Source organism: Melozone crissalis, unplaced genomic scaffold (genome assembly GCF_028551555.1).
Source record: "Melozone crissalis strain CALT ecotype California unplaced genomic scaffold, PUWL_Pcris_2 ptg000027l_1, whole genome shotgun sequence".
NCBI classification, from domain to species: Eukaryota; Metazoa; Chordata; class Aves; order Passeriformes; family Passerellidae; genus Melozone; species Melozone crissalis.
This window is the reverse complement of record NW_026535805.1, coordinates 8,168,247-8,188,728: the sequence shown is the minus strand read 5'-3', so window position 1 is coordinate 8,188,728 and position 20,482 is coordinate 8,168,247. Positions and strand designations below refer to the sequence as shown.

General features: G+C 36.9%; 1 protein-coding gene across 2 annotated transcripts in view; it reads left to right on the top strand.

Moving 5' to 3' along the window:
- THADA (THADA armadillo repeat containing) overlaps positions 1-20,482 on the top strand; it is a 152,066-nt gene that overhangs the window by 44,328 nt on the left and 87,256 nt on the right. Inside the window, exons 27-29 of one of the 2 annotated variants that reach the window (XM_054280583.1) lie at positions 6,486-6,575; positions 7,948-8,079; positions 13,653-13,711. In XM_054280583.1, coding sequence (XP_054136558.1) covers positions 6,486-6,575; positions 7,948-8,079; positions 13,653-13,668 — 238 coding nt within the window. In that variant the 3' untranslated portion in view covers positions 13,669-13,711. Of the gene's footprint in view, positions 1-6,485; positions 6,576-7,947; positions 8,080-13,652; positions 13,712-20,482 lie in introns of those variants that run through there. The other variant, XM_054280582.1, reaches the window with a different exon arrangement.

Sequence of the window (20,482 nt, the reverse complement as noted above, 5' to 3'; positions counted from 1 at the left end):
CAAGAAAAACATTGATCTTTTAAGAAGGCAGTGTTAAAACCATGGTGGCAGAGTGGGAAGTGGCTAAGTGGAACCATACAAACTGTAAAGGGATCTCTTTGTCCTGTGTCCTGGATTCCCATTGAGAGTGTAACTGCTAGCAATACTACATCAGGTCAGCGGTGTCTTTGGATGAGTTAAAACCTCTGGAGTTTCAAAGACATTTCATAACTATTCTGAATAAGAATGCTTCATTCCCCTGCACAATTTAAAACTTCCAGGCTATGATTTGTGACCATTGGTCCTTTCTGTAGTCTCTGCAGCTACTGCAAGAAGATTATTAGCTCTCTATTCTTTGATTCCTTCAAGTGGTAGTAGGCTGCTGTTATAACTACCCTGGACCTCCTCTTTGTTCAACAGAGCAAACCTGGCTTCTTCAGCTTCTTACTGGGCATGTTCTGTAGGCCATGTCCATCTGGGCAGCTCTTTGCGGGACCCTCTCTTGTGTGTTCGTATCTCTTCTGGACTTGGCAACCAGAATGTGATGGGGATTCCATGTGCAGCCTCACTGATCTGCTCCTGCTTTTGTTCTAATGAACACATTCCCATGTGTGGTTTGCCCTGTGAGCAGTGAGGATGTGCCCTTGGCATCCACTCTAACCCATATTTTTTTTCTCTTGGGACTGTTGGTTTCTGATCCAGTTGGTTTTCACCCTGTGCTGATGCTCAGGATTGTTCATCCCAGGTGCAAAGTGTGTAGTTTTGTGAATCGTTCTCCTTACTACCACTTTTGAATAATTTCAAATGTTATATATTTGCCTTTATAGTTATATAATATTATGCTGTTTAACTGTGTTCTAAAATACAAGATAGAATTACCCTTGGAGTCAAATATAGTAAATTCTTTTGAGTTTTGCTTCCCCTGTAGTTAGAACCTTTCTGTTTTCTGCACCTTTATTGCTGTTACTTGTCGTGCCATGACATGCAGGTGATTGTCATATAATTTAGTCCTATTAAAAGAGCAAAAAATTAATGTAATTCTTAAAGCATATCTGAAATTAGCTTTGGTCTTCACCACAACCTCAGAATAAATCAATCTGCCATACATTTTTTCTTGGTGTTTTCTATGTAGCTAAAAAAAAAAAAGGTTACCCATTTATTTTGAGTTTATGCTTCTGAAATCTGTCTTTGTTAGTAGGGAGATAGGTTTTGTATATTTTAAAACAGCAACCAGCTGTTTAATAAATGATAAGGGTCAGGGAAAGAACACAACTGTTGAAATGGGCAACTAAAACCTAGTCTAGTCAGGTTAGCCTAGTTAAGTTGCATTGTGGGATTTTTTTCATAATTCAGCAATGTCAGAATTAGCAAATGTGTAGAACGTATATTGTCTACATAAATCTGTCATTTTGAGTGACAGTTTTGCCAAAGTGTCCTGGCTTTCAAGTTCTTTCAGCAGCAGTTGTTCTTGCAGTACCAGGAGTATGTTGGGTTCTGTTTCTGCACTACTGCTCTTTAACGTAAAGGATCATCTGACATGGGGTTAATGATTCAATGTAAGGATTGTTACAACACAAGTATGTTTTACAGGAGACAATTAAAAATATTTCTGTAATTTCATCAAAACTATATTCTTGGTCCTGATCCAAGTGTGCCTTGTCTATATTTTGTTCACATTCCAGTTGTATTTTTTATTTTTAAATGTAGTATTTTTCCCCTGTAAAATATGATCATGTATTTGTCAGCTGACATGAGATGTTAGTAATATTTGTGTTTCAAAAAGAATACCAGAAACCTTTGCTGCCCTCAAAAGATTGTCTCTAAATCTCACCTGTGCTGTACTCAAATATGAACATGTTTGCTGATGTTCTTTTACGTGTCAGTTACTAAAAACAGCCCACAAGGTTAGAAAGCTTCATTCTTCTGAAAAATAAATGAAAGAACAGAAGCAGGTAATCTCTGACACGTCACAGTAAAATGATATGTATGCCCCAGTGTCACAGCAGAATTTTAATCTCCTGGAGTGTTCTCTTAAGTGTACAGCACAGTTTTAAAAAGAACACTGCAACATCCATAGTTTTAGTCTTAAATGTATTTTTAAAATGCAATTAAATAATCCATCGACTTGTTATGTATAAAGGTGGAATTTTGTTAGAAAGGCATTAATTAAATAAACATAGATGTCAGCCCTAGAGTTCTGTAGCATCAGGTTGCTGCTGAGGCAAACACAATGTTTAATCTCTGGAGATGTCAGTTTTTAGAAGCATTTATGAATTGGTTCTAGAAGTTTGGTGTTATTGACATCTCCACAAGCACAGCACGTGAAAACTTTAAAGCTTGTGATTTTTGGTTTAATTTAAGCCACTCCAGGTTCTGTTCTGAAAAGTGATAAAGCTAAAGAACTGGTGCTAAATGAATGGAAGAACTGCTGACACTCAAGAGTATAATAAGAGTTGGATTATTTCAGAAATGTAAAACCAGTTTTTGCATCTTTTCTGAAGAAGCGTTATCAACACTCTAAACTGTGTATCATGCTTAATCCAAACCTTCCCTTGAAGTCTTATAGACTTACAGTCTGCTTTCAGTTTTCTTTTTTTCATTTTTACCCCTAGCACTAGTTGGTTTTCTGTAACTTAGCTGTTATTCAGTTGTTTTCCAAGTGCTTATTGCTAGCTGTTAAATTCTGTCCTTCCTATCATCACATGCCTTCAAAGTAACTTCTTGCCAGTTGATGGGACATCTATATTTGGTGAAAGTTTTTTCTTCCCCCCTAGTTTTGCCTGCTCCAGAATCTATTTAAGAGGAAGAGTTTGACTCAAGGGCACACAGACAAGTGTTAGAAGTGGTGGGTGTAGCCTGATTCTGTATGACATGATACAGAAGAAACTTCTGTATGACTGTTTCTTGTTAATTGAACATCTTTTCAGGTAGGGAGAACTGAATGAAAACGGCAAAGAAACTATCACATGTCTCTCTAAAGAAACATTCTTTTTTCAGTCAGTCTTCTGAGTGCTAAACCATGACTGCTGTGTCTAGCCATCAAAAGGAAATCTTGTGAATGGGTAGTACTCTGTCATCTGGCTTTTGTGCAGAATTGCTTGCATGAAAAAACATTATATTGTTAAACTGGAAACTCTGTGAGAGGTAAATACTGCATCTTCTTTAGTACTGCAGTGTCCTGCATGTATACAGTTCATCAAAATATTTTTGCAAGTGAATTTAGTGGAATGTAAGTACTTCCATTAGTTTCTCTCTCAGCCTTTCTGCATTAGGCATTTTTTTAAATTATGTACTTGAATGACATTTTACATTTGGAAAGAGGGATTTTATTGTAAGCATCATCGGCCCATTGATAACTTTTCTGTCTCATTACTCTACTTCCTCTCTGTGTAAATAACCTTCCACCAGTTGATTGTTTGGGTCTCAGCAATACTGTTTGAAATTCTGGATTGTGAAATTGTGCTTCTTAGAGTTACTAAAAGGAAAAAAGAAAATACTATGATCGAGTCTGTGGTTGAACGTACTGTTGAAGATGATCTCTGAAGCAATATAAAAATAGTTCCAGCTGGACATGGGGTAAAATAGTAGTATCTTAAGGCTCTTCTCAGTTACTTCTCTTATAAACACGTTTTAGGGGGAGTAGATGTAAAATCTTGTGATCTGCACAATGTTTGGTTTAAGATTTTAATTATGGTAGCTCTGTTGCCAAAAATCTGTGTTTGAACTATGGCAGTGACTAATGGGAAGGTAGTTATCTGTATTTTTAATTTCAACTTACTGTTCCCTGTCAGATCTGTCATAGAGTAGGAAGAACAAGTTTGTTTCATGAAGGCTGTTGGCAGTGGCTTTTGGATTGTTTTAGTCCACGTTTACTTGATATGTTCTTTTATAGCTATGTCAGGGATTTGTCTTCTTTTAAAGATAGGTTCACAGGGAATAAGCTATCCCTAACTCACATTGTGTGCATATGTACATGCATGCATGCAAGTGATAGATTCATGGGACATATCTCATGTTTTTGTTTTTTAAAGGAGTATGGTTTTTGTTGAAATTAATATAAAATATGTGGCTTAGTGTCATGAGCAGTTTTGAAGAGCAGAACCATTATACTTTTTGTTGTTCCAGTCTCAATTACACTACACAAATAGTTGTGTGTACATGTTTCCAGAAGCAAAAAGCATGGTCAGCATTAAAAAGTGAAACAACTGAATTCCTGTGTTCCATACTGTCTAGCTGTTTTGCTTCCTGCTTATTCCTAGTTGTGCATCTCCTTGCCTTGACATCCCCAAGCAGTGCATTCACACTTAAATTAATGCCTTGTATTTTGAGCACACTTTTTAATTTTTCAGCACTTCTGATAATGTGTAGTGGTTCTTGCTTCCACTCTGAACTGGAGGCCCTTTTACAGTCTGCTCAGACAGTTGTGTCTCCTTTTTTCTGAAAATGCCTGTGGACATCTTCTCTGCAGATACTGCCTGTCAGTGGTTTTGATTAGGCTGCCTTCTCCTATCAAAAAACTCTGGAGCAGTAAAGCAAGTAGGAGGTTATGTAGGTTATGTAAGTTACCCACTTATGTAGTTACAATTTTCTTTTCCTGTCAAAAAGATTTATGAAACCATGCTAATTGCAAAGAATTTTGAGGCTTTGTCAAGATATTCAGTTCCATTATTTAATATTGATTCAAATGTGGCTGCTGAATTTTTAATACGTTAAAAATGAACCTCGTTAAAAGTACTTGTGAGGTGCTATTTGGATGTAGTCTTCTCTTAACTATTTCAGCAGGGGCCATCCATTCCATAGGAAACTTGACCCAAATTCTGCTTTTGCTTTTTGCACTCTGTAGCACAAGAGATGAAGAGGTCACAGCATTTTTGGGTAGAACCTTTTCTTTTTAAATACTGAGTTCTTAATGTTTTACATAGGGAAATTCAGTAGGATGGGCTGTTTGACCTAATAGATCTTAGGTTTTGTGCTGTCTCTGACTTTGCATCTTCAGTTTGCTACATACTTTATGTGCAAAAAAATTGAAGTAGTTTTGAGGACACTGTTAGAAAAAATTGCATGGGTGTCTTCTGCTTAAATAACTAGTTGTTGTCAATACTGATGTCTTTGAACTGTCCTCACTAGTGCTTCTATTTATATTAATTCAGTTTTAATGCTTCTATGTAATTTTTTAATCCGAAATCATCTTTGTAGCTATAACAGCTACTGCAGATTCCTTGCTTTTAGTTCTAGCAGTTCACTATATTGTATATGTATTCACAGAATTTTTCTTAAGTGCCTTGGGAAAGTTTCCTGTCCCTCTTTGAACATTTGTTTCCACCTAACAGTCTGGTTTTGCTGTGTTTATTCTGTGGCCTGTGGCTAAGGCATGTTATGTTAGCTGAGTGCTGGAAGGAGCTGTGCTGATGTTTGCCGTGTGCTCATTTACTCGTGCATGATTTTTTTTTTGTCTGCTTATTTTTATGCACATTCAGTCTTGCCATCTCATTGTGTTATTTTTCCAAACCTGGATCTGTCTGCTTATTGGAAGCTTTGCATTGGAGTCATGCTAACATGGAACATTTATCTTGGTTGATCTTGTGGCAAGCAAACTCTGCAGTTGGCTTTGTTTTTCTAAATGATGGCCTTTCATTTATTTATTTTTAAAGGAAGTCTTTTTAATCTGCATACCATCTACGTCTAATTAGAGCTTCCCCCACAGTAGTGGTTCTTGCTTGGATGATGCTGAGTGGTTTCATATAAACCATGAAGCCATCTGATGCAAAGATTGTAAAACAAATACAGAAGATTTTTACTTACATCTTTTTAGCTTGGATTGGTTTGCTGTTGTTGCAGCTTTACTGTGCCACCTTAGTGGTTCTGGCTAGGGATGAGGTCCTGAGGTGTTTGTACGTTGTTCTGTTTTGAACATGCTTGCTCCATCTAAGGAAGCAGAAGAGTGGCCTGCAGTGTCACTTATGCCATGTGCTGGAAGCAGCACTGTGGAAAGAGGGCTAATGGAAGCTCAGACTCTTCTGACACTGCATTTTACAAATCTTCCATGAATTACTTCTATGAGGTGCTTTTTAGTATCAGTGAGCTATCTATTAGTACGTGTCTACTAAGTGTATTCTGTTAGCTATTTAGGACATGAGCCATGCTGAAGCAAGTGTCATCTTCTCTTGTTCAACCAGAATATTGTTAAAATGCTGTCAGAATTTAAACTGTTGTATGTTTTTCTTTTTGATGTGGTCAAGGGGCTAAGATCCCTTTTTCCCAGTTTAGCTGACAAAGTGTCAGCGAGCACACATAGAGACAGTCACTTAACTTGTGTAAACTGCACTCTTATCAGTATTTTTCATGAAAAACATTATGCCTTTTTTGAGAGTTCATTGTGTGTATGTGGTTCTTCTGCCTCTCCAGCTTCACTGTAGCATCAGAAATACAACAAATAAACTGATATTTTGAGTGGAATTAATTACTGCGGAATGTTAATTATGACTCTTCTTCATTCGTTTCTGCAGAATGACGGGAAGGGAGTTTTTCTCTCGGTTTCCAAGCCTTTATCCTTTCCTTCTCAAGCAGTTAGAGGTTGTAACCAGCACTTTGAACAGGTAAGATGATGTCTGAGAAAACTTTGAGATACAAAGTGAAGTGAAAAGGTTAAACTGATTTGTGTCACGCACACACACACCCCCTAGTGCCATTGTATGCATCAGTACTTCTTGAAATGATACAGCTCTAATGTTTTTGCTAAGGCTTTTTTCTTTTAACTTTGGCACATTGCATGAAGTCTCTGAAGATTGAACTACTGTTGGCTAATTAAGAGTTTCTGTGTTCTTAGGATCAGATGTTAAGGAACTTCTGTTTTTCAGGGAAACAGAGCCCGGGTATTTGAGTGTCTCACATTTAACAATGATGCTTCCCAGCATGTTTAAGTGATATGGGGTCACAGGCCTCAAGTAACACCACATGAACACTTTCCAGCCTGTGGCACACTGACTCTGGGGAAGGTCCTTGATCTTGTTTTAAGACTCCACAAATGGTGGCTGAGAGCTACGATTTGATCAATGCAGATGATACCATTTGGGATGACGCTGTTACCTCCAGGTTCATGAACTTGTAAAGTAAACCAGTGCTGGCTTTGTTTTTTCTTGAAATGCTATGATATAAACTGTGGAAATTGAGCAGCTGATTTATGGGTGAGGTTCAGCTGACTGTTTAATGGGCCTAGGAAGCAGGAGTTTCACCAGTCATTCCATGTTTTGCAGTCTCTGCTCTAGGAAAAGAGGTTGTGTATTTTCTGCACAGCAATCCACTCTACCTGACGTTACAAAAGGTGACAGTGTCATCACTGCAAATTTTGGGAAGTTTTTCAGTTGAAAAAGATTGAAAACTGATGTCTGAAATGTCGGTCATGAATGCTTTTTCAATGTGGATTAAGACTTGTATCTTATTATTAGTTGTTAAATAAATCAAAAAGTATTGATTTTAACTTGGTTTTCTGATTATTTTTATTATATGAATAGTAGACCCTTGGTTTCAATTACAAGAACTATTCTTTAGTAGAACATGTTATTTACTAAACACACATTTCCTTTCAAACTGATAAAAGTACTTTTTTCAAACCACCTTTTTGTAACTCAGATCTTTGTTTCCTGGTTCATAGGAAAACCTTATCTGCAGGTTTTTAATATTCTTTAGAAATGAAGGCAGCTCACCACATTTGGGAATAAAGGAGGCTTGGAATAATGTGGGAAAGTGAAGGCAGTACAGCCATGAGTGTCTTCATTAGAGGGGTCCCCTGCAGAAGAACTGGATGCCATATTTGATCCCAGCTGGGTTTGCACTCCTGTGCAATGATCAGCCTAGGATAACTCCTTCAACCAGAGATGCAGAAGCCTCTTTTGTGGGAAAGAGGCTCAAGTCTAGCATGAAGGATGATGGTTTTTTTTCACCAAAAGCTTCTTACATCTTTTCATTTAGTGAAACTGAAGAGTTGAAAATCCATCCAAGCCTGTTTCTTTTGCTCTTAATCCTGGGAAGACTGTATCCATCTCCAATGGATGGCTCTCACTCAGCTCTCAGCATAGCACCTTTTGTCCCCTTTATTATAAGGTAAGGTGATTTTGTAGTGGTTTCTTATGTGATGGGAGTTCTTTCTTGTATCTTCAGAATTTTTTTAATAAAATGCCTTTTTTAAGTTTCTCTTCAGTTTTAGTCCTTAAAGGAAAAATTGTTATTCATTGGTTGTACTTTCCTGTATTATTATTGTTTTGGAGAATCAGGAAGAATATTAACTAATGTAAGTCATTGTATGATTTGTTTGAAAATCTTCATCTGCAAATGCTGTATGGCCTCACTGCTGCCCCTGAGAGGGAAGATTAAAACTGATGAGTTTGACAGATTTTAGCAATGCAAGATTTCCTATACAAGCTTCTGATGGTTTTTTTTCAGTCCTGCAGAATGATTGTTTGCAACACATAAATGTGATATCTAATATATAGATTTGTAGATGTGTGTATGTATCTCTTTCCATATCCACCCATGAATACACTTAGATAGATAAAGATATGGATCTGTCCTTTATCTAATGTGTTTCTAAGATGACTTTTCAAATATTTATACAGTGTAACTTTCATTTATATGGTGGTTACAAGAAGATATCCAGCAGACATTTTGCTACTCTGTATGACTCCTGTTTGGGATTAGGAGCCTCCTGAGGGAGTCAGAGCTGTGGTGGGTAGGGAGAAATGAGCATCACCAGTATTTGAGAGCAAGTCCTGCTAACTGTGTGAAAGCTTCAATGCAGTAGGGTGAGAAATTTCCATACTTAATCTTGGTCATCTAGTAGTGAAACAAGACAAGGTTGTTATCATAAGATATTTCAATTTTTTTAACTACTTTTGGACAGAAAATAGCATCTCTGTCTGCTTCTTTTTCACATCAAATGTGATGTACCTGTTGCCTTTTATGATTTGTCATGAATTTTCAAGAATAAATGTGAATAACCAGTTTTTCTGAAGGGAAAAGACCTGCAGTAGCAGTTTTTAAATACATTGTATTTAACAATAAAATGTGGTTGGCTTTCTGCTGTATCTGAATCCGAAATGCTTTTTCAGGAAAAATTATTAATTAAATTATTAATATTATTAATTTTAATAATTTAAAATTATTTGTTACATCAGTAATTGGCTCTGTTTTGATGCCTTTATTAATGCACTGAAGAATGCTTATTTGTGTTTTTTTTAATTCAGTCTTTCAACATAATTTTGGTTATTGCTTATAGATTAACTTTTGATAAGCTTTTGGTTACAACTTTTTAGTTTTGTCTTTGTTTCTGTTATGACCACTACTTTTTGCAAGGTACATACACCAGCCAAATAACTTTTCACAGTTACCTAGCTTATTGTTTTGAGGTTATTTAAATTCATTCAGAAGATGTGGGGGGAGAATCCCAATAAAATCTTTAAGCTAAGAACCTGGAATATTTAAGAGACGAGTACTGTTGGACCTACTTTCCTTTAAATGTGTTCCTAAAGAGGAATGATGTGGCAGGTAAAGATGCTGTATTCTGGATTTCCTTTCCATTGATTTTGGTAGTAAATGCTGGGGATGCAGGTGTAAAACTAGCATAAAATTACCATGTATTTGTAACAAAAAGTTGTAGGTGGGTGTACAGATGAGCCTTTTCTGTCTTGTTACTTAGCAAAGTATTGAAATTTTTATGGTTGCCCGGGGACCATACCTAGGATTCTGCAGAGGTTAATGTATGTATGATGTAGCTCAGTGTGCTGTTACTGGCTGTATTTCTGTCTGCAGTTCTTACACCCTTGTTCTTTGGATGCTGTGAGTGTTTTTGGTTCATTGTGACGGCATTTGATTTATCTTGGTAAAACAAATAAGTTGCTATTTTCCCTTCTATTTCCCTTTCTATTTTTCATTATGTTGTAGCAGATGAACAAAACTAAAATTGTTTCTTATTTATTTGGTTGTTCTTCAGAAGGTGGTAATGAAGTAACCTATTAGAGAGGATCAAAGAGAAGGTCTGGTGCCAAGGGCCCTGTGTACCAATTCATTAAATTGTGTATATAAACTGTTTCTTTGAATTTCTCAGTGCAGTGTTGTGTTCTATAGCATCTGCATATGCATATAACTACATGGTAGTCCAAAGCAATGATAACACGTAATTGCCATGCCATACCATGCCTCACCATGAGATTTTTGTTGAGGATGGTGTACCAGTGTCAGGGAGGGATGCAGCCATGTGGTGAGGAGACAGGAAAGGTGAATGTGACCCATACGAGGTCCTAATACCCATTCCAGGGCTTAGCCTGCAGGGAAGCAACATTCACTTGTTACACTGAGAAGATGAACAGAATATTGCTTGCAGGCAAGCAGTTCTGTGAACAAAACTGGGTTGAGCAGAAGGAATTCAAGTTGGGCTTTTGAAGAGTTTCCCTTAAGCTCGAGTGGAATTTTCCATCTGGTGGGAGTAGAGCTGTGGTTGCTCTGACCGTGCCGAGATGAATTGCACAATGTGAGCAGGATTAAATGCTGCAAGGACAAATCTCAATCTCTGGGCACATAGTTGTTACTCCCTGTTGAACTAGGGCATTTGATTACCTATCTGCAGTTCTATTAAGCTATTTTTCCCCCTGCAGATGTTTTATTTGGAAGGGAACACTTTGATTCACAACTTATTACCTCGCTTTTTATTTTTTTTTAAAGAGCTAGATAGGCCTGTTTTAATGGTTACTTTCTAAGATGAAAGAATGTACAGCATGTTTTTGATTAACAAGGGAGGTAATCGGGAAGTAATGTTTTAAGTATGAAACAAAAACATAACCTCCCTTTTGCCTCCCTCTCCCTTTTTCAAAGACCTGTAATCTCTTCAGAATGATCTAGAATTGGGTTACCTTATGTCCTCTTGTACCATGGCACTGACAGTGTGTTTGTTTATTGCTAAATGTTCTGGGCCAAATGCTCTGAAGGAGTAAAATGGGTATTGCTTTATTAACTTGAATACTTTTTCACTAATTGAAAAAAAATTGAATAGTTACTTTCTGTTTAAGGGAGTGACTTCGTAATCTTTTAGAAAGTTTTTCAAAAATTAGCTTTAAAACGTTAAACAGTGTAAGGTTTTAAAACCTTATTGGATGTATGTGCCTTGGCTTCTGCTTGACAAAACTTAATTCTTCATGAAATTTCCTTTTTAGAACTTCAGCAAATAAATTTCAAAGCAGTGCTGCTTCTAGGTGTATTATGTTGCAAGAAATGTGAACATCTTCCCATGAAATTAACAGAGTTATGAAAGAGACACCGTTTTCATGGGCAGAATTTTGTAATCTGTAATGCATCATCATGGAGGATGGAGGAGCGAAATTCCCAAGTGCCCTGATGCTGTTTCCAGTCAGAGACCTGGGTGGATGGCAGAGGGAAGCACTTTACAGCTGTCCTCTTTCCCTTTCTGCCCTTCTCCATCCACCACTCTGGACTGATGGGGTTTTGGTTTTGTTCTTAAGAGCTTGTCATTGATGTGCAAGGGTGATCACTGTGACTGGTAGGTAATGATGGACACTAAGATGCAAGGGAAATAAAACCATGTGTGGTGAGGAAAAATTTTCTGTGGGATGGAACATTGTCATTTTTTAATTAAAAAAATAAAAAAAAACCTTTAGCCATTCATAACAGAATGCTTAGGGAAGGAGACAGAAAATTCTTATCACCTATGAGTTTATAAATAGATTGATCTGGGTTTAGTTTGGCTTCCTAGCAAGCAGAGCAGCTGACCATGAATTTTGAGGCTCTCTCTGAGTTTCAGTTGTGTCTTACTATTTCATAAATGTAAGAGAGCTCACTCCTTAAGGAAAAGAACTCAGATGTAGTAGTATTAATATTGCAAAAGATAGTGTGAATTTGAATTTTTACCAGTCAGTTATGTTACTTGCATATATGTTGCTCATTTGAGAAAGTTACTCTTTGTTGACTTGTGTTAATAAGTTTGATTGCTCTGTATTGTGTTTGATTATGTGAAATTATATCCAGTCTGTCAGGTGACTGGTTCTGTTCCACTGTAGCCCTGTGACAAAGTCTGTATGGGCTACATAGGAAGAGAAGCTCCTATGGAAGGAAGAACCAGGCCATTGGTGAAGTTCTAGTAACCAGATATCCTCAATTTGTTTGAGAAGAGCTTGGTGGAAATAATTAATATATATATATTTTATAAGTTGAAATTGCTGTTTATGTAAGTTTAAATGCAGATTTGCTGGTGTTTGTTTTGTTTCACACATGTGCATTTATGTGTGTGGGTTTGGTATATCATCCGGAATCTGCCTTGAAAGCAGCCATCTGATTTTCTGTAGGCTGAGCACTGGTATCTTTTGGTAAGTGGCCAAACTGTGCTGAGTGTTCTTCCTCTGCCTTTCTCCTCTTTTCCCTGTATTTTAGTGTGGCATGGCAGCACTAGAAGAATTAATATTAAAACATCCCTGGTTTCAGCTGTCATTTCTGTAAGACTGGGAATCTTACCAGGGGTCTGATAAGGAAAGAGCTTTTGTGGGAATGTCTTTTCATAAAAGATTAAAATATCCAACAAGCTGTGTGCTGCAGCCTTGTTGTATTACAATAGCTCCTTTTGATTACAGTTGTTTATGAAAGCATCTCCCTGGCTTCCCTTTCAGTTGCACATCTTCTCAGTCTTTGGTCTCTGGTTTTTTAATTTGTTTTGGGATTTTTTAGTTCCTATTGTTTGTTTAGTATAAGTGCTCAGCATTATAACTGTTTGCAAATACTGCATTGTATGGAATCCCTGTGAGACTGGGAGCAGGCTCTGGCTCACTGAAATGTCCTGTCCTCCTTGAGGAAGCTCATGGGGCTGGCCAGTCATTGCAAGATGAAGACAGATCACCCCTTTTATTATGGGCAAGGTTCCCAAAACATGGGCTGGTCTAGACATTTGGAAAAAAGAAGCAGTGTGCACTCCTAAAGCATACATTGTCTTTTAGGTTTTTATTACCTTTTATCTCTTGCTTGAGATGTAAAGTGGAAATTTTGCATAGCTGGAGGAGAAGGAGGGAAGGACAGGAATTCATTTCCCCACTGAGCTTATCATTAATGAAATGGGACTGTCTTGGAAGTCTCCCATTTCTAGTAAGTCTATTCTCTGTGCAATCCTGGTTGCATAGTGATTAATACTGATCTCTAAAAATATTTATGGGTCACTGTAAATATTTATTAATAAGAAGAGTTTCAGTCCTTTTAATCCTTGTAGCAATTTTAAATAAATTGTAATCAGGCTGTATTTTTTTCCAATTTGATTAAGTTAAAATTGTAATGCTAGGGAAGAATGCAAAGGTCTTGATTGACAGTAGGCTGCTCAAGACCTTCTGAGCTACTAAAACTCTTTATTAATCTTGTACATTCTTTACAGTATTCCTGTCTTTCCTCTGGAACTGTAGACAGATGTGTCATATCCAAGTGATGTTGATGGGAAAGAACAACCCTTAGGTATTTGTTATTAATTTTTTATTCCAGTTTTCACTGTTTTCATCAGTCATTGGCAGATTATTGTCTGAAGCAGTTTAGGAAATATGCACAAACTGCAGGGAGCTGTCAGATTCATGGGAAATAAAGGGTGACACTTAGCAGAAAGTCATTCATGAGTACTGAGAGTAATTCTCTTTTTCCAGTGTTGCAGACTCCTGAAGAGGACCAGTGGCTGGGATCCTGGGTTAAAATGTGATGTATGTTGAATTTGTTGTATGCTTACTTGTATGATCCTGTAAAAATATGATTGGTGAAGTAATTTTATTATTCATTTATATACTTAAAATTAATCAGCAAGTACTCTAGTGGTCAAGAAGAGTATCCAAAAAATAACATTTAGCTTATTCTGGAAAAGTATTTGCACGAAGAAATATGAAAATAGAGAGAAATAATACGTTAACTATCCAGACAATGATATGGGGAACTAAGTATAATGGTGTTTTAAAAAGGCAATATTCTTTAAAAAGAACAGTCTGAGTTTGAGAAGAGTCAATACTGGGAAGGCTTTTTAGTAATGGACTAGATACTTTTGGTGGGATGGCTGAAAGGGAAGTGTCTTTGAGAACCCAGATCTTTTGGATGTTTTCATGGGTCTGATGATATGTTTTTTAAATTGCTCATGTTGCAGTTTTGCTTACAATCATCTGAAGCTTTGAAAATCATTGCAAGGTGCTTAGACTTGATTTTTCCATTCAACTTCCCTTTCACAGAGTTCAAAATAATGACAGAGTTGTTAAGACAGAAAGTAATCTTTGTTTTGGTTTTTTCCCAACTGTTAGGATAGTAAGTGGTGTGTTTTTCTGTCTGTTATTCTGCAGTTGTGAAACATCATGGTAACTATTCACAAATTAACAAAGTAGAAGTATGATTGTGAATGAAATTGTCTTTTACATGACCTTGCATTAAGAGCAGTTGTTTTTTTCTCTGGAGTGCTGTGAACCAAAATGGAGGCTCTACCCTCATGTAACTTCAGTGGTAGTTAAATAAACCTAGAGGCTTCCCACCTAGACAGACTCTTTGAGATTTCTTGATGGGATTTCAAGAACAGATGCCATTTAAATGGCGTCATCATGTTCCTTAGGAAATCTCCATTTGACAAGAACATATTTCTGCTTCTCTGAAGTTTATACACAGCATTACTAATAGTTTTCATAGACTCAGATGTGAGGGATCCTAGTTGTTTTGGCTTGCTAAACGACAACAATTCAAGTTTCTGATGTTGATTCAGCTTGGTATCAGTTGGCCACTTGTTTACATTAACCTGGACCTTGGTGACAAGAAGAGAGAAATGTCTATAATTTTTCCTTAGAAAGGCCTTGGAAACATATGGAGAAACAGCTCCTGGCAGAGCTTGTGGACAGCTTTCACAAATAAAAGCCTGTGTACTTTGCCTACATACCTTCTGCAGTATTTATGGCTACTCTGCTTCATTAAGTGCTTGAGGAAAATACTGCCCTTACAAAAACATAGGGTTTTATCTTAATTGCCCAAGTTGGAAGAATAAAATACTTAACACAGTGTATAAAGAGACTAGAAGTTTGGGCAACCATTAACTTCACTTTAAAGGAAATAGATAAGAATTTAGAGGATTAGTACTGCATAAATAATGTGAAATTAAATTTGGCTTGTTTCTGTCCATGGTTTTTGTTCAAACACTTTCTGAGCTATATGTATGTGTTGATTGTAGATCTAAAACCTCCAGAAAACTGCTGGTAGTTCTGTAATATTTTCCTACTCTTCAGGTAAATAATGAGAAGTTATATCAAGACTTAGGTTTTTCTGTTTTGTGTTTTTTTTAAAATATTAATCTTAGATTAAAGAACAAAACAGGCCAATTACGGTACAGGTTTCCACAGAGAAGTAAGTTTTAAAAATTAAATGCTTTGGATACTTTAATTTCTAAGAAACATGAATAAACAAAATGGAAAATGGTTGCATTTCCTTAAAAGAAAAACGTAAACCAAGGAAATCAATAAATGAACCAAAGAAGTTTTAAGTACATGTGTAGTAAATTATCATTGGTATTGCAGAAACTTTACTCTCCTAGTAAGAAATAGGTAGTGTCCTGCTGATTGATCTACAGTAAGAAGTCCACGTTGCTTAATTGTGTGGAAGCATGAGTGTTGCTTTTAATTCTATTTTTGGACCTCACTTAGCTTGGAAGCCTGTCACACTGCATTTGAAGTTGCTAAAGGTATTCCTTTAGGAGGTAATTTGAAGGGGAAAAAATGAACTACTGTATAATCATGAGGAATGCATACAATGCTCTTGAATCTTAATAACCAACTCCTTGTAATAAGAGCTGAATCTGTTGCTAAATACTTTTCTCTCTGAGCTTTGACCAGCATCCATGTTTTCCCCTGCTCTAATTTCTTGGTTTTAATTCTTGCTTTGGTACTGATGACATAACTGGGACTGCATAGCTGTGTCATGGAGAAAAGGCAAAATCTCGTTCTTGTACTATCTATCCTGTCCATACAGAATCAGACAGAAGACTTACCACAATTTTTTCTTACGGTGCATTTGTTAGGACCTTGTGGTACAGCTAGCTCAAGGATTTAAAGAGTACCATGTATGTTATTTTTGTTTATTTATATTTTCCAATAACTTTTATATTTTAAAAGCCCTGGTGCCCATTAAAAGGCTTTAACTTGCAAGCAGAGGTGGTTGGTTTGAATTGCAAAGCCTTTCCTGCCTCATGCTGCACTCTTCTCCCAAACTCTTTGTGGTGGTGGTAGAATACTTGGTTTGACTTAGAAGCTCAGAGACTCCTTCTTCAGAACATTTCACTGTTTCATTAATTAGCAATGACTTTGTTAGTAATGCACAGATTGTGTGACAACAGCCAGTAAAACCTGGAAACAGACATTCCTCTCCTTGTTAGTCCTTCTCACAACTGTAGGAATTTAGGATAATGAACATATTCTCAGCAACAAGTGTAATTTTTCAAATTAATTCTACTCATTTGTTTCTGTGACCTTTATCTAAAAGGTAATCCTTACTTGCATTGTTAATTTGAAGTAATATGAAGTCTGTTACTGGGGAGAAATAAAAAAGGATGGAAAATAAGGACATAGGAAACACCTGCAGGTTTGTTTTTTCTTTGCCTTTTTTTTTCCCGAAAGAAGCTTAAGATATTATTATTTACAGCTAGTGTTCTGTTGTTTGTAGCCAGAGTAATAAATTAGATACTTTGATGTGTGCAGAGGAGTATGGAATCTTTGTGCCTTATGAGAGCTGGTCATAAATCACATCAGTTGGGAGGGTGGTTCAGGATCTGAGTGTTGGAGCTGGAACGGAGCGCTGGAAATGTATTGAATTGAATCTACGGTTACACGGAGCGAAACCTTCTCAGATTTATTGACTTTTTGTTCTTGATCATGGACTGTTTCAAGTAAACATGTTTACATCCAGTTCCTCATGCACATGCACCTAGATAAACAGTACTGAGTTCAAGGTGAAATACTACAGTTGTTAATAGCTCTCAGGAATTGAATAGAAGTATATCACATGAGGATTTTGCAAGTTCCATTCTTGTTGGTGCCTTGAAGTGTAATAAAATTTGGCTGACATAATGTATGTTTTTACATATGACAACATTTTAGCTAATTCCTAGATTTTGAAGTTGACTTATATCAGACCTGCATGTAAAAGTAGTGTCACATAGTTGAAGCACTTCCCTCCACCACCCCCAAGCACCTTTCAATCCAAGGAGATGGAGCAGTTTAAAAGGCAGCTTTGCACACACATCCATGCTGTCCAAATGGGTGCAAGGCTCCATTGCTGGTGTTTCCTGCATAGAGGAAGAGCCTGCTGCAGAATTGCATTGTGCTGTTTGCCAGGTGAAGCTCAGAGTCTGGATGGTGAAGTGTTTGGAGGTCCCTTTTCTGCCAGTACCCCCACAAGACAACTGCTGTCACATAAATGAGACTCATCTCAGGGATGGCAATGTGCTTAACTGCTGCAGGAGGAGTAACCTGAATGGTTTCATAGCCTTAAAATGTTTCTTTCTGAAGCTGCTGGGTTTTGCTGCAGATAGAAACTAAGTTACTGTGATTACCAGAATTGTGCAATAATATTTGTTGATGCAATTTGTGAGATTGCTTCCCGTAATGGTTGCTAAATTCAAGATAAAATTTTTTAACAACACAGGTAACAGACTCAGTGTTAAAGTGTATGGTTTAGAGCTTGAAATAACAATGAGCAAAAAATTGCTGGATTTGGTTGGAATGTTATTTTCGTGTTGCTTAGTTGTTTTATTTGCATTCAGTCTTTCTATCCTTTTTTGAGAATTGATCCTGTTTAGTTTTGTTTACAGGTGAGAGGTTAAATGTAAGTGGGATCCAGTAAATATCAAAACTGTTCTAGGGTGCTGCTAGAGGATAGAAAAACTGGTGTAGGTTTTGACATTCTCCTGGCAAACTTCTTGCATGATTCAGGAATGAAGCCAAGTGCCTTCAAAACATGAGAGATGTACACCTAAGTGCCTTCAGGGTATGCAGAAGTTCAGGGATAGGTCACTGGTGGTGACTTGGCATGACATCTGACTTATGCATGTGAAAGGAGGAGTAGTTTTGAAATATTATCAGTGCTATTTCTTGCTGGGGGATGGGGATTGAAAACAATTGATTTTCTTTGAGTGTTAGATTTTTAAACAAATAAATATTTTCAATAAGTGAGAAGAAACAGTCGGAATTTTAACCCCTGTCAGATTTGGGAAGCCATTTGTTGGTGTGAAATACCTTCCATGTGTTCCCATTCATGTTCCTATAAAGCAGATACTTAATTGTTCCTAAACTTTTGTGATGCTTTTGTTCCTTAGTACAGACTTCACGGGCCTGCTGTTCTGAGGGCTCCCACTAAGGAGTGAGTCCCTGCGCCCTGGAGTGTGAGAAGTGTGCATGAGTGTGCAGCAGCTGTGTAGGACAGGGGCAGGCTGGGGGCTGGCTTGCTCTTTGGGCAGGTAGGACTGTGGGATTGCATTTCCCTCAGGCACAGAAGGTTGCAGAGCCGGATCCATGGCATCCTGGGGGAGTTCTCCATGACTGGGCACCTGTGTGGCTGCTCTGCAGGAGGACTTCAGGCAGCTGAGAAAATTTTGCCTGTAACATGAAACTATTTTCTTCTTTCTAAATATACAGCAGTCATTTCTATTTCCATTATAAATTTGATAAAATAATAGAGTGGAACAGAGTTTGGCATATAAAATACTATATCTCCATATATGTAGGTGCATGTATTGTAAGTCTTTAATGTTTTTACAAGACAAAAAAGTTAAAGACAGCTAACATCTGATTAACTGCATGGAGCTAGCAGTTTAGTAAGTAACCTAAACATCCAGAAAGAAAATGAATTAATTAATTAGTTTATTAAAAATATGTAGTAATTCATTGCATTGTGTTTGAGGAGAAAACCCCTCTTGAAGCATGTAGTGTTAGAAAGTACCCTTGCACAAGTTAGAGGAAAGCCTGGAATTTTACCCATTTTCCACTCCTCCTGTGAAAACATGACAGATTCCTTGGGATCTGTAAAAGGTCATAAACAAAATTAAGAAAATGTGGTTCAGCAGTGCTGAAAGAATGGTTGCAAATAATCTCTGCTTAGGTTTCAGTTCACTGTGGAGTAGAATTAAAATGTTTGTTATTAAGAAAAAGGAAGTTCTTTCAGGAACAGCCAAAGTGAATTTCTTCTTGCACCTTGTCAATATAGGATTGAAGCTTATCCCTGTGGCAGAGCTTCTAATTGGGACTGTTCTCCTTTAGCATCCTCTTGTGAAGGATAGCAAGTCTGTGAAAAGGAAATGTAAAGATGGTCTTTGTAAAAATCATGATAAAACATCCAACCATATTTGCAAGGCTGAAAATTGCTTTAAAAACCTGTGGTTCTGGGGGTAGTTCCTCTGTCTAGATCCTCTGAAGGAGATGTCTTTCAGGCATGCCATGGCATAATGTATCTATTTCAGTTAAGACTGTTTAGTTTCTTAGTCTTCAAAACCCTATCAGTTTGGTTGCTTGTTCAAGATGGAACCTGTTCTCTGTATTTCTTTCATGTGAACTAAAGTAAACTACTACTTTGAGTATTGATTTAAATTTGATACAGATACTTGAAAATTTAGACTACCTTTTAATTTCTTTTAATTTTTAAATACGTAGGCGTGACACTGCAGAGTTTTTTGGATTTGTTTTTTTCAGCAGGGGTCAAAATCATTTTGGCAGGGGATAATCTCATCTACCTGGGATTGTGTAAGCTGAAAAGACATAGGAAGCAATTGAGGAAAGGGATGAGAGTATTGGAGTAGGGAAGGCCATCTCTCAAGTCATCACAATCATCTAGGAAGTAGCAGAGCATAACTTCAGCCTTACTGCATTTTCCATCACCTAAGACATTTGGCCTTTCATGTCTAAACCCTATAGGTAGTTTTCTCTGTGTGGCTCAATTATACCTGCAATACCAAAATTGACACATGCTGGCTTTGGAAGACTTACTCTAACCTACTTAGCTAATTAAGGACTCCTACTCATGTCAATTCAGTATATGTGGTACTAAAGTAGAATATGACTGGTTAATGTGTTACTGTTACTCATTCTCCATGTATTTTCATAAATCTACAGCTAGTCATCAAAACCTTAATAGCACTAAAGATAAAGGATTCTTCTTGACATTTGCTTTATATAGAGTCTTGCATCTTAGCAGTTAATTTTAAATAAAAAGTGTTTTTCTTTTAAATACTAATTATAAATAATGGGAAATTATTTTATAATTTTATTTAATGTCTAATAATGAGACTTCTATTTCTGCCTTTAAAAGTATTCTGAAAACCAGTGGGACATTTGGCCCAAAGTTCAGTAGACACCATGTTGTGTTCTCATGGAAACGTCTGATTAACTACATGGAGCTAACAGTTTAAGCCAAACTCATAATACACTTGAATGTGATTAGTAACATAAACATCCAGAAAGAAAAGGAAATAATT